At 37.8% G+C, this 12,687-nt stretch overlaps 1 protein-coding gene across 3 annotated transcripts in view; it reads right to left on the bottom strand.

Moving 5' to 3' along the window:
• The window catches only part of MIER1 (MIER1 transcriptional regulator), a 43,348-nt gene that overhangs the window by 10,483 nt on the left and 20,178 nt on the right, over nucleotides 1-12,687 (bottom strand). For all 3 annotated transcript variants that reach the window (XM_075037332.1, XM_075037330.1, XM_075037331.1), the window contains exons 3-7: nucleotides 12,458-12,603; nucleotides 7,120-7,287; nucleotides 4,469-4,601; nucleotides 2,204-2,268; nucleotides 1,810-1,882 (exon numbers count right to left, since the gene is read on the bottom strand). In XM_075037332.1, the coding sequence (XP_074893433.1) occupies nucleotides 1,810-1,882; nucleotides 2,204-2,268; nucleotides 4,469-4,601; nucleotides 7,120-7,287; nucleotides 12,458-12,556 (538 nt within the window). In that variant the 5' untranslated portion in view covers nucleotides 12,557-12,603. The remainder of the gene's footprint in view (nucleotides 1-1,809; nucleotides 1,883-2,203; nucleotides 2,269-4,468; nucleotides 4,602-7,119; nucleotides 7,288-12,457; nucleotides 12,604-12,687) is intronic.

The raw sequence follows: 12,687 nt of genomic DNA, 5'->3' as shown, positions 1-12,687 counted from the left end.
GCCTCAAAGCAGCTTCAGCACCTTTCAGTTTGCAGAGCTATCCTTCAATTTTCAAACCCAAGCCTTCTGAAAACATATCTTTAATTTTGTAGATTTTTCATAACCTGAAATTGTTTAGTAGCAGCTAATTTGGTCTCCAGGTATAGTTCTCAGAGAGCCAGTCCACTGTAATTAGCTTAGTGTAGATTACCTAGTCGTTCTTTCCTCACAACAGCATGTCAGAACACATTCTGAAAAGCAATGTGGTTATTCTTAAGAGTTCTAGCATTTTTGTGCTTTTGCTTACAGGACTGGATATGAAAGGACTAGTCTTCTTAGCATTTGGGAATTTTACAGTTAGAATTTCCCCTTCATTAGAGAACAACTAAGATGATGGGATATGTACATGAAAGTACTAAATACATAGTCACGATGTTTATTTTTCAACTTTTTAAGCTTCATTAATATTCCAGCTGGAGTTCTGCCAAAGATTACATCTAAACACAGCAGAACGGAAAGAAGTGGCAGAAGATATAAAACCCCACTGGTATATAAAACTAGAATAGTGCTAGCATGATTAGTGAAAATTTAACTTTTCCCCTCAATGGTTTTTGCCCATGACGTACGTTCTCTGTTGTGCAAAGACCAGTGTGCAAGACTATGAAAAATTGTTTTCTATATGTTACCGTAATGCACAAAGCAGCTGTATCTTTTTTATTATTGAAGGCCAGAAGCCATTTAGAGCTGAGTAAATACCAGGAAAAGCAGGTGACCAGTAAAGCATAATTTATTGCATCTCAGGCAAATACATAGTTCAAGCTCTATTTTCAGACAGAAGCAGGAAAGGGTGCAAAGAGCAACTTCTTCACAGCAAAAAAGCAGATGTTTTCTAATTTGCCATTTTCTGTTTTTAATGGAAGCTCCTGACTTCTCATGTAGTTTTAAATTACGTTCTTTTCAACCTCGCTGGCTACAAAGTCCAGAGCTGACAGAACATGTCAGCCTGCTCAAAGTCAGTAGCAGGACTGATGCTCCTCTTAGTTTCTAGTTAGATCAGGCTACAGCACAGCTATCGCAACCTGGAGCTTGAAGCAAGACAACTGCTACCACTTGAGTATATCCTCAGATTCTAGGAAGGCACCGGGTTTTATGCTGGTTAGTTTAAAAACTAACTTATATAAAACTACAAAAGAGGCAGTCTCAAACTGACCTGCAGTGTAAACAAATTCTTAGTAATGGGCTGAATGAGCAGGAATATTTGCTTCTTTTAAGCTCACAGATGGATTTAAACTGGGTCTACCTTTTCTGACTTGATTATATTGACAGCATACAGCCAAAGGCTCTGGTTCTGAGGGGGGAAAGAGTCCCTGGAAAAAAACCCAAAAGCAGAACAAGAGGTTCTTTAATACTGACTGAAGAGTTATAAAATCTGAAAATCAAAGGTGCTGGTACCATTTTGCCCCTTTAAACATGTTAATCCAATTCCAGCAACACAATTTCTTTATTATCTGTTTTGTTTTACATAAACTAAATATTCTAGGTGAAGAGGTTAACATAAGCCACACAGAAAGCTTGTGTACGTGACCAAATTAGAATACAAGGGCTGAATAGGCAATAGGCCAGCAATACAATCTTTCTTTTCCCGTTCCAAGACTCAAGTTCTGATGGTGAAGTACAGGATGAACTATAGTTTGAGATCATGGTTCTAGTTTTCACTTGAAGGAGCTCTTTTATTTTGCAAGACACATGACATCAATCAAATCTTTTATCTCTCCCCACTAGGAAATAATCTCAAACACAGCGATAAATGGTAATAGCGCCAAGTCTCACCTTTTTCATTCTCTTTGTATTTGCATGTGCCAGCTGGAATTTCAGCTTGAAACATAGAGCCCACCATGATTTCCTGTTTTGAAATAACAGAAACAAGAAGTTTAGCAACAACAGCCATGATGTTTTTTGTTAGCAAACAAGAGAACGACCACGTCTTTTTTTACCCCTTAAAACATTCATTGTTCAAAATCTAAAAATACAGTTAACAGGCACTATATGGAAATGGATTTTTGACTATTTGGGGAGGTCTTTAACACTTCTTACTATCAAACCTCTTAATTATGAGGAAAAACTGGAGAGGATTTGGGTGATCTATAGAGCTCAGGGTTACTAGGTAACAGATCAACTCATTATTCATTAAATATAGGCTTTTTTAACAGCACTTAGTATTTACCTTTTTCCAGTCTTCTGAGGGAATATAATCTTCATCTTCTTCCGATTCCTCTTCTATTTCACTATCTACAAGAAATTGTTCAAACATTTACATACAATGAGCTCTGATGGGGCCTGTGCACGTCAACCCCAGCCTCCAGCGAAGCGGGCTGAGCGAGGGGGCCTGGGACGTCAGAGCCAGCTCCTGGGAGCACCGCGGCATGGGTGACGGGGGGACACGAGCCCACCCTCTCACCCCACCAGCCTCCAGCCACAGGGCAGCCCTACTCTGCCTCGCTGCCATCTTACCTAACACCACGCAAGTGCAAATGGCAGTTTCGGTGACAATGCTAAATGTTTCAGTATTGCCAACTATAAAAAATGACCCGCTCCATGTTCGCATTCAGAATGGATTAAGACACACAACAGGCTCTGAAAAGTTAAGGCACAAATTAATACATCCATCGGTTTTACTACTGCCTAATTAAAATTTCCTTTCCCTCACCCAGCTCTGAAGCAGTTGACACGATCCACATCCATATTTACTACAAACAGTTACTTTCTGAAAGTATTTCTATGTGGATGTTCAGCATCCGCATGTGGGTTTCAACACCATTTTCAATGAGCTCCTAGCTCAGATACTGCTGATCTTTTTCCCTTACAGCAGCTGTCACTGAACTTAAGGTAGACTATAGCACAAGGTGCGAGAAATCTGCAAGTGTGCTTTTCTCAGTCTTACTGGGATTTAGTAGGCTTGGATGTACTGCTCAGAGATGCGCAGCAGCATTTAAAATAGATTATTTTGGGTGAGGACTGACAAAAATGTTAAGCTCTTTATGATATAGCCTAGTTGCCTTTCAGAATGTACTGAAAGCAACTGCAATATCTGGTTCATGTACAGCATGTGATAATAGCAGCACTAAAATTATTTATACATTAAATTACATTCTATACACAGCTGAACATTGTAAAAACCCAAAACCTAATGCAATACACTTGCATTACGCTAATGCTAATGCTATGGTTAAAAAACAGAGTTCATTTAAGATATTTGCAATCCTCTGCACAGTGACATGCTGAGGTTCCTTGACATTTCTGGATTAAAATAAACTATAGATTAGAAAATTGCATTTCTGCAATGTCATGGCTAATAAGTATCAAGTATAAGGTATCGTAAGGAACCTTTGCTTTAACTTTTGTTTGTTAAAACATGGAACAGTAGGAATTCAAATATCTGTGACAGTCACTTCTGTCAAAGAAAGGTAAAATACCTGTTGTCCAAATGGCCCTGCTGATAGCTCAGTACTAAAAGGTTCAGATCCCATTAAGTAAGATTGCCACAGAAAGAGGAGTTGTCTAAATGGACAACTACATAACACTAGCTCAACAGTCTCAAATGGATGCAAAATCAATTTAAAAAAAAAAACAAAACCAAGAGAGAGAATAATCAGTCCTCAATGATGGCAACAGTATCAAATATGGAATTCTTGAAGCTAATTTTCTTCATCGTTATCTCCCCTTTGTTATTTCAGGTTTAACAATCTATTGGCCTTTTCCAGATTTCATTGCTTTTTTCTGTATTAGCGATCTTGAAGAAATCTGAGGTTCTATTTCTAGTAAATTTCAGCTTTTACTTTTTCCTTCAGTTAGACTCTCACCTTCTCTGAATAAGTACATAACCTGCTGTCACCACGCCTTGTCATGACAATCATGCACTGTCCAGCAATTATCTAGTTGGAACAGTGCATTTCCTACTTGCAAATATTTTTACCTATATCCTTAGTGTGAACTGGCAGCTGAAACTACAATGGTAAGGTAATACCATACTAAGCAGTCATTTACTGCACCTGGACTCCATGTACAAGAAAATTTTTCTGAAGGGCACACCTATATGAACCAGGTTGCAGGACCATAAACTGGACTGTCGCAACAGTTGGAGTAGTGTCATGAAAGGATTTACACTGTTGGAGACCTTGCTTTTTCAAAACTGTAGAAATTTAAATTTTTCCACAAATTTAATACATTGTTTTACGAAGAGAGAATATCTATTGTCCTTATACAGAGTCCCTTATCTGCAGACAGGATTTAGCATTCAGCTAAAAATAGGACTTTTTTTTGCCTATTATTTTGAGCATAATGATCATCAAGAGCATTGTTATGAAAGAGAACAAACAAATGTTTATGGGTATCAACATGCTTATTTCAGAACACTATGTTAACTAGGGCTGTTCTTAACCAAAGGTCAATCACATTGAGATTACTGTGCTTAGTACTAAACTGTACATACTTGTATCAAAATATTTACATCGACGAGGGCGAATTATCTCTTGTGGATCTTGAGAAGCAACAGATGGTGCTGGGTCGTCATTAGATGACTGTGTCTCATCTTCCTGACCTGATGAATCTTTTATGGTCTCCTCCTTAAATATAAAAAAGCAAACAAGAGATCAGCTATCCCTTGTATGCGACAAACACTATTTTGGCAATATTTTTTTCCAAAATTGTCAATATATCAAACCCAAATACCTTTTATTTGACTTGAAGTGACTGTATAGATTGTGGCCTGTCCAGACTGAGCCACAACAAATGTGTAAACACACCACATTATTTACTGACCAGTATTTTAAGCAGATCAATTTAACACTCAGACTCTAACATACAAATCAGAAATATTAACTGCTATTAAGTATCACACCTAGTTTTTTAAATCAGTCAAGCAAATCCTTGCAGTTTCATTTCATTTAATTTAAATTTTACTTTGGTCTTTAAAACCCTTCCTTATGAATTTTCAATAAAAAGGGGAGGAATTCTTTACTGGCTATACTTTTTCCAATCAAATGGAAATAATACTTTCCATAAAAATTAACGTCAATAGTGTGGTTCAACCCCACAGGAATAGCGTATCAGTAGACTCAGGTTTGTACACTGAGTCATTAAAAGTTCAAAAATTAGAAGAAGTTTCTTTATTAGAAGATAAACCACAACAACTATGGGAATTACTACAATTAAGGAAAATTAAAATGATAAAGGTTGAAAAAGTATATTAGTGCTTTCTATTTCAATGCATGTTGTCAATATCTTTTATGTGTTTTATGACTATGTTGTAAGTACTCACACTTGCTAGTGCGAACACAGAAGCATGAGGCACAGCACATGTTTATATGTACCTTTACCAGCAGCCAGAGTATTATCACATGTGCAGCTTAAAGCAGATTAAAAATAGAAAATAGCTAAGTGCAATATAGCTAAACAAGCTGTAGAAAGATGAGCACTTGCAGAGAAAGCTTGAATGATTTATAAAATTATTCCACCCCCACAGATGTATTTTACTGCCTCTGCTAAGAGCATGCAAGCATTTCAGAGCTCTCATTCTTGTACCCTGAGGCAAACAATCATAACAGGTTAGCTAGCTCTCTTTGTGCCCAGTCCTCCTCACCACCTTTGTTCCAAACCTATCAAAACTGGGGTAGAATACGTGAACACATACTTACAACTCAACCACAGTGCCAAGTCTGCAATTAGGCTAACCCACTGGCTTGTTTACTGTGCCAGATTGTGAACCGTTGCTGCTGATGGGCAGGAACACGCTTGCTTCTGCAGCACGCTACAAACGGTTAGTGCCCTACAGAGGGACAAAGATGACTCCTCTTGCTGCTAACAGCCGTGACAGACACTGAGATTTTATCCATTTAAGAGAAAAGATAGGCAGTATCTTACAACAGCTAGTAACATAAGTGGAGAACTACAGAGGAGGTCATGAGAACACAGAAGATGGAAGTTGTGTCAGGAAGTAATCAAGGACACAAGAAGAAAGTGAGACTTCAGGAACACCACCATGCAAAACAAAATAAACCACTTCTGTGTCTTATTTTAATTTTGCATCCTTCATGTTAGGTAAGTTTGTCCCCCTCTCCAGCTTCTTGAACCTTTTTCGATGTAATATAACTGTGTATCTTTCTTATTTGTGAACTATTCAACCCATACAAATAGCAATCTTTTACAGCATCTGTCAAGGGAGTTTGTAAATCCTAAGGACTTCATTTTCTGAATCAGTTATATCATTCCTCATCTCTGTGTCGCATTCCAGAGATTCTAAAATGGGTTAGATATCAAAAAACCAAAATGCATCCTTTTTAAAGCCAGATTAGGTAATGCAGCTCCCATTAATGCCTAAGCTTTTTTTGCTACTGACAGTACAAAGGGTTTCATATTTTAATGGAATTCAGGATGCAACTCTGAATGCCACCAGTAATGGAGAAGTTACAGCTGTGCCCATGACAGGACAGGATTGTTACAAATCTGTATGACATACACAAGTAGAAAAGACTCTTCTAAAATCAGAAAATTTATTTTAAGAGCACACGGAACAGGATTTTAAAGATGCTAAGTTCAAAACCATACATTCTGCAAAGATACTTGAAGCATTAGATTCAGTTAACAATTTAAGTACAACCAGGGCTGCCAGGCTGAAAAAATACAATTTAAAATGCCAAAGCTAGAAAACTTGCAGCAACCTCCAATACTCAAGAGACACATTTAATTCAATTCCACACTTCACTGTTCAGTTTGAGTAGATGAGCTTTTCATCTTGAAACAAGTATTCAGCCATATCTGTAAAGGTGTCTTCAGGCATTTAAAACTCCAGTTTTGAAGTCAGGCTATTTCTGAAGGACAATTACAATCCCTTCTTACATGATGCTATATGTATACATATACTCTAATTTGCCTCAGCAACAGTTTGGAATGATACAGATTAAATTAAGAGCAATAAAGAGAAATACAGATGGGTAATTAAGAATAAACATTAGAGTTCAGTATGCAAAGCATCTGAAATCAACTATATTATGAATGACTTCTGCCATGATCTGGCATCTTGAGTGGCTGTCTAGTACAGAATGGCTGTATGAAAATCAATTTCAAATTAGTGTAAACACTTACTTTGTTTTCACCACTACAGCCACTGTTGTCATCATTATCAACATCATCATCATCTTCTCCCTCCTCCTCTTCCTCTTCCTCATCTTCATCGTCATCATCTTCTTGGAGTGGAATGGTACCATCATAGCCGTAACGGCTAAGTAGCTCCTGGATTGGCATATCACTTTCCTGATAAACATCCAAACAAAGTTTGAGATTTTAAAAAAATACTTCACATCCCACATCTGCTCTACAGCTTAAAGGTGTGCACTTTAAACGTAACACACCAAAACCAGAGAGATGATGACCACGTATACTAAGAATGGCCACTCCAAAATGAATGGACAGTCAAAATTCAAAGTTTTGGCTCCTAAGAAAAATGTGGTTGTTTTTTTTTTAAATTCAGGGAAACTTTTTATTCCCCAATCTTTTATAAATTTACAGCAGATCTCACGTAGCAACAATCTCTCAAAGGGGTCATAAAGCTCATTAAAAGGGCACCAAAGGGCCGTATGCCCCATCCCTCCCTTGGTACTAGTCTACTACTATTTTACCAAAACACAAGCACTGCAATGTGGCAGGTTATGTCCAGCTACATCATACCCCTTCAGTACACAGAGCAAACACACTCCTTATTGGAATATAAATTGGTATTCCCCTTACCGCCCAAAAACTACCTGAAGAAATTGTAGTATTTTGTACATAATTGTGGAAAACATACATACAATGTGTGTCAGCAGCCACTGCTTCACACAGACAGCTAAGATATTGACAGTTTTTGCAGGCAGAAACTTGCCCTAGTGCAAGGCAGTAGAATTCAGCAGAATAAGGACCAGAACTTGCAGTACCTGGCTTAAACATGGAATTAAATCTTTGTTTGCGGAATTGCACTACAGGGACAATTCCACAGTTCTACAACCCTGGCTTTGAATACAAAATTACACCAAAAATGTACATCTCTGTCTCTCTATACCTCCCCCCTTTCTAGGCAAAACAAAAAATGAGGGGTTGGATGGAGGCAAGGGATCATCTTATATTCAGGATCACCCGATATCCAGGTAAAGATAGTAGTAATTTTTACAGATTCATACACATTTTAAGCTAGCTGTCTACAAAACCATCCACAGTTGGAAGCAAAACTGCTAAAATACATGCACAGTTAAAAATCTTTATATTTAGAATGCTGGTCCACTCTAAAGAGACAATTCAAATGATACAGTTGGTTCTCAAATTTAGTGGCTCCCAAACTGTTATCAATTGCATTCACTTTATTAATAAAAATTATTAATTGCCAGGTCTACAAATTACTTACTTTATTACTTTTAATACTCAGTATTCAGCCTTCAGGGGCAGTATATGGCATCCCTAAAGAGATTTTTCAGAGCAGAAACTTTCAGAGAGCATTTTAAAATTATCTCTCTCACAAGACCAAATCCTTTGTTTATTATTTAGAGGTGTCTGCTTGCTCCAAATATTTCTTCTTAGTATGTAACGTGTATCTCAGCTGATAATCAGATTTTTTTTAGTTATCGGCTGACATTAGACTTCCTCCAATAAACTCCTATCCTAAGGGCCTTAACTGATCAACACATCTCTAGTTTCTGGAAACATACTAACAATACCAATTACAAAAGGCAGATCTAGTTAATTCTGCTGTGTAAAAATAAGAGTAACGCAAGGGTTACCAGTGCTTATTGTCTGTGTATTTTATTTATTTTACTTCAAAGAACTAAGCCATTCTACCAGTTATTGGTCTAGTCTTTGTTTAAACTATCCACACAGTAGATGCAGGCCGTGTGGACCTAAATGTCCTCACCTTCCCTCTTGACTCCTTGGTCCCTATCTTATCATTTTATGGAAAGAACTCTTAGAAGTGGGGAATTCATACTTTACTGACACAGACAACACGACAGGACTGTGATCTTAATTAAAACCTGACAGTACAGCTATCAGAAAAATCCTATTCATAATTATCCAAACAGATGTTCTCCAGTGCATTTTGGAAAGTAATATACTTTCACTAAGCACTCCTCACCACTACCCCAGCTGCAGATACAGAATGAGAATTAAAAAGAACTTTTACTGCAATTCGTAGGTACGTGTGAACTATGTAACAAGCATATGACCTACTATGTTACCTAAGAAAGTGGTGTTGGATTTACAACATTTTTCTTAGGTAGAGCCTCTTAATTTCAGATAGTCCATTACAATCCAAAAAGCTCCAAGGGCCAGCAACTCTCCAAAATAAAATACAAATCATGATTTCTGTATTGCTTCAGGATATTGCAAAAATAGAAAAGGCTAAAAAAAGCAACAAGGATTATCAAAGACACAGAAATTTCTTATGTGGAAGATGCTTAATAACAAGAAATGGATTATAACTCATGCGTCTGGAGTAGAGGTAAGTGAGGGCAAGTGATATAACAGAGAACTGTATCAAAAGCAGCACAGAGAAGGTAAATATAAATGACTGTACACTCTTCTAATTGAAGAGCTGAGGGGCAACCACTGAAACGAACACAGAGTAGGTCTGAAAAACCAAACATGTTTCTCACAATAAATGAACTGCACAACACTGCCACATGTCTCATGGACACTAAGTTTACAGAGATTAAAAATCAAATGGACAAATCCATGGGAGGAGGAAAAATAAGACTGACACGCATTACAGACAACGAGAGAGACAACATCTTTTTCTTACGTGCCTGAACTACACCCTCCTAGAAGAGTATTTGGGAGAAACACTGCTTGCTTCCATGTATGGTTCTCTCATTTAAAGACAAGAGGATGCTGGTGCATAACCCCAAGAAAACCCAAGAGCCCTCCCTGAAAAGGGAGACCCCAAAAGGAGAAACCAAGTGATTATGGAAAAAGGGAGGGAGTCAAAGGCTTAAAAATCTGTAAATAATGCAGGGAGGCATCACACACAGCACCTTGGCAATGCTCACCACTTCCCAGAGGCTGCCTGGAAGCCAGCACACACCACCCAGTAGTGCTCTGCCCACAGATGGGGCAGCACAAAGGTAAAGAATTTGGCCTCACGCTCATCAAATCCTCCACGTCACCCTCCCTCCAGCCGATGCTTCGTACAGTCAGCTTAGCTAAGAGTAGGAGGAAGTTGAGTTTCTGCAACTTGCTGGGGCCTGATTATTTATTATTTACAAGACAGAGTGCGAATGCAGTTTCCTACCACCAAAATTACGCTGCCAAGTTTCCTGCGTTTTGGAAAACTGCAGCGTCAGCGTATGCTCAGGACGCCGAGAGAAGTGCCTCATCCCAGGCACACCTTCCTGAGCGCTGTCTCTCGGGCTGCTGAAGAAGGAATACTGGTTAGCCAGGACTTTGGTCAGATCTGGTACAGATGCTCCTACATATGGAAATAGTATTTTCGGTAATAGTATTACTGAATACATGTCTGGATATGATCAAGGATAGTCTGCTGCTCCACCTCACAGACAGCTTTCCTGCCCAAGAAAAATTCTTGCCTTTCAAGAAATATCACTAAGAACCACCAAATCCAATACTTCTGAATCCCTTCACATACCGTTCTGCTCTCAGGAAACTATTTTTTCCTTACTAGAGCAGCATAGAGGGTGACTTCAGGTCTCTAGACACAGATATGCTACTGCCATTTAGACAAAAATGTATACACATACTTGCACAGACAAATGCAGGATGCTGCTCAGCCTCAAGTACTAATGCGTTACAGATTCACCAGAGCTTCAACCAATGAGTAGAAAAGATCCTCACCCTCAGAGGAAGGTGCAATTTTTATGATAGGAGTTAAATCATTAAGGTTCAAAAATGCTTTTGCAAAACCTGACTGCCACCTCGTCTCTGAAGGATCTGAACTAGTAAATCAGGCACATTCACAGCCTGGGGGAAATCTGAAATAATATGTGTAAATGTCAGGGGAAAGAAAAAGACGGGATAGCACTTGCCTTGACAATAGTTTTGAGATTTACATTGCCTATCATCCATGACTAAAAAAAAGAGATGGAAGTAAGCCTTGATGCGGGGCCTGCTATCCCACAACCAGAGGTAACCACAGGTCTCTAGCAAGATCCTGCTGGCATGGAAGCATCTGAAACTCAGTAAAAAACCTACCTGCAATACACACACAACAATACACATGACCACAAGATTCTCTGCCAGTCTATAAAAGCATCACAAAAGAGCTGACACATGGAGAAATTATAAGCTTGCAGCCTGACAACCAAGATATGAGGGAATAAACTGATGGCTGAAATACAGTAATAAAGGAAGCATTGTAATGTGGTGATAGAGTTACACAACCAGATGTTGACTCTTCACAAAATATGAGGGGAAAAAAACGTATTTTCAACTTAAAAACCACATGACATACATGTGGAGCTCCATTTCTCACTTCATCTAGACGAAGCATATTTAGATTCGCAAACTATTTATTTATCTTTATGCTTACCATTTAATATCAAACCTGAAATTACCAGAAATAAATTATCATTTACATCCAAAATGTAGATTAAACGTACTAAATTAATTTAAAGTCATATTGGCATAATCACTTATACTAAATAGGACTCGTATACCGAATATGCATCTGAGAATCATTAATGATCTGTTCTGGAAGCCTTTTCAGCCAATGAGGTCATAGACAGCATCTAAATTACTTTGCATTTATAATGAACCTAGTTTGTAATTTAAGAATATCATTCCTGCCTGAGAAGTAATTTAAGACAATACATAAGTGACAGTATAACCTCAAAATGCCAAATAAATCTTATATGCAATTATTTCAGAAGATACACATTTTAAGATTTATTTATCACTATTAACAATAATTGAGAGTTCTGACCCCAGCTCTGCTGACAACTCTTTGCTTTGAGCAAATCATTTCATCTGCATCTCCATTTCCTCTATCTTAAAACTGATGATACTCCTACATGCTCCACTAAAGTATTATACAATTGTTTGCATAAAAATGCAAAAGAAATGTAAAATTATGGGATTTTTTAAAAAATCAAAATCTATATGCACTAATCAAGTGCAAGTGCTTTAGAATATACAAGTTTAGTCAGAGCGTACTTTAACTTAGATTAGGTCTAGAATGCAAACCCTACACCAGCACATATATGCAAAAAGAAACTAAACGAGCACAGCATTATACATTATTAAGTATTTATGTACCAGTTTCCTTTTCCCAACTTTTGAGAGCTGCAAATTTAGCTCAGCCCATTTCCCACATCTATATTATTTGCCTATTAGTGTTTTAGGGGTGTTTTTTTTTAAATTCCAAATATAAGGGAAAAAACCTGCAAACGTTTTGTGAGAGACTGTGGGCTGTGGTTATGTTTTATGACTACTTAAGGCTACCTACCCTGTTAAGATCCTCTATTTCAGAACTGAAGTTTGTTTCTCCTTCCATCATTTCCTCCTCTTCTAATGTCCGTTCATCATCAAAGTCATGCACCAGCATATCAGCTGATGGATCAAATTCATGGTCATCAGATGTTGCTGAACCTCCTGATAGAAAACATTTTAAAGAATGTTTTTAGTTAATCATGGCCTCACAGAGTTTAGTTTTTTATTTTGGTGACATTTTAATAC

Source organism: Buteo buteo, chromosome 10, assembly GCF_964188355.1.
Source record: "Buteo buteo chromosome 10, bButBut1.hap1.1, whole genome shotgun sequence".
In the NCBI taxonomy this organism is placed as follows: domain Eukaryota; kingdom Metazoa; phylum Chordata; class Aves; order Accipitriformes; family Accipitridae; genus Buteo; species Buteo buteo.
The sequence above is the reverse complement of the archived record's forward strand: the minus strand, read 5'-3'. Positions and strand labels throughout refer to the sequence as shown.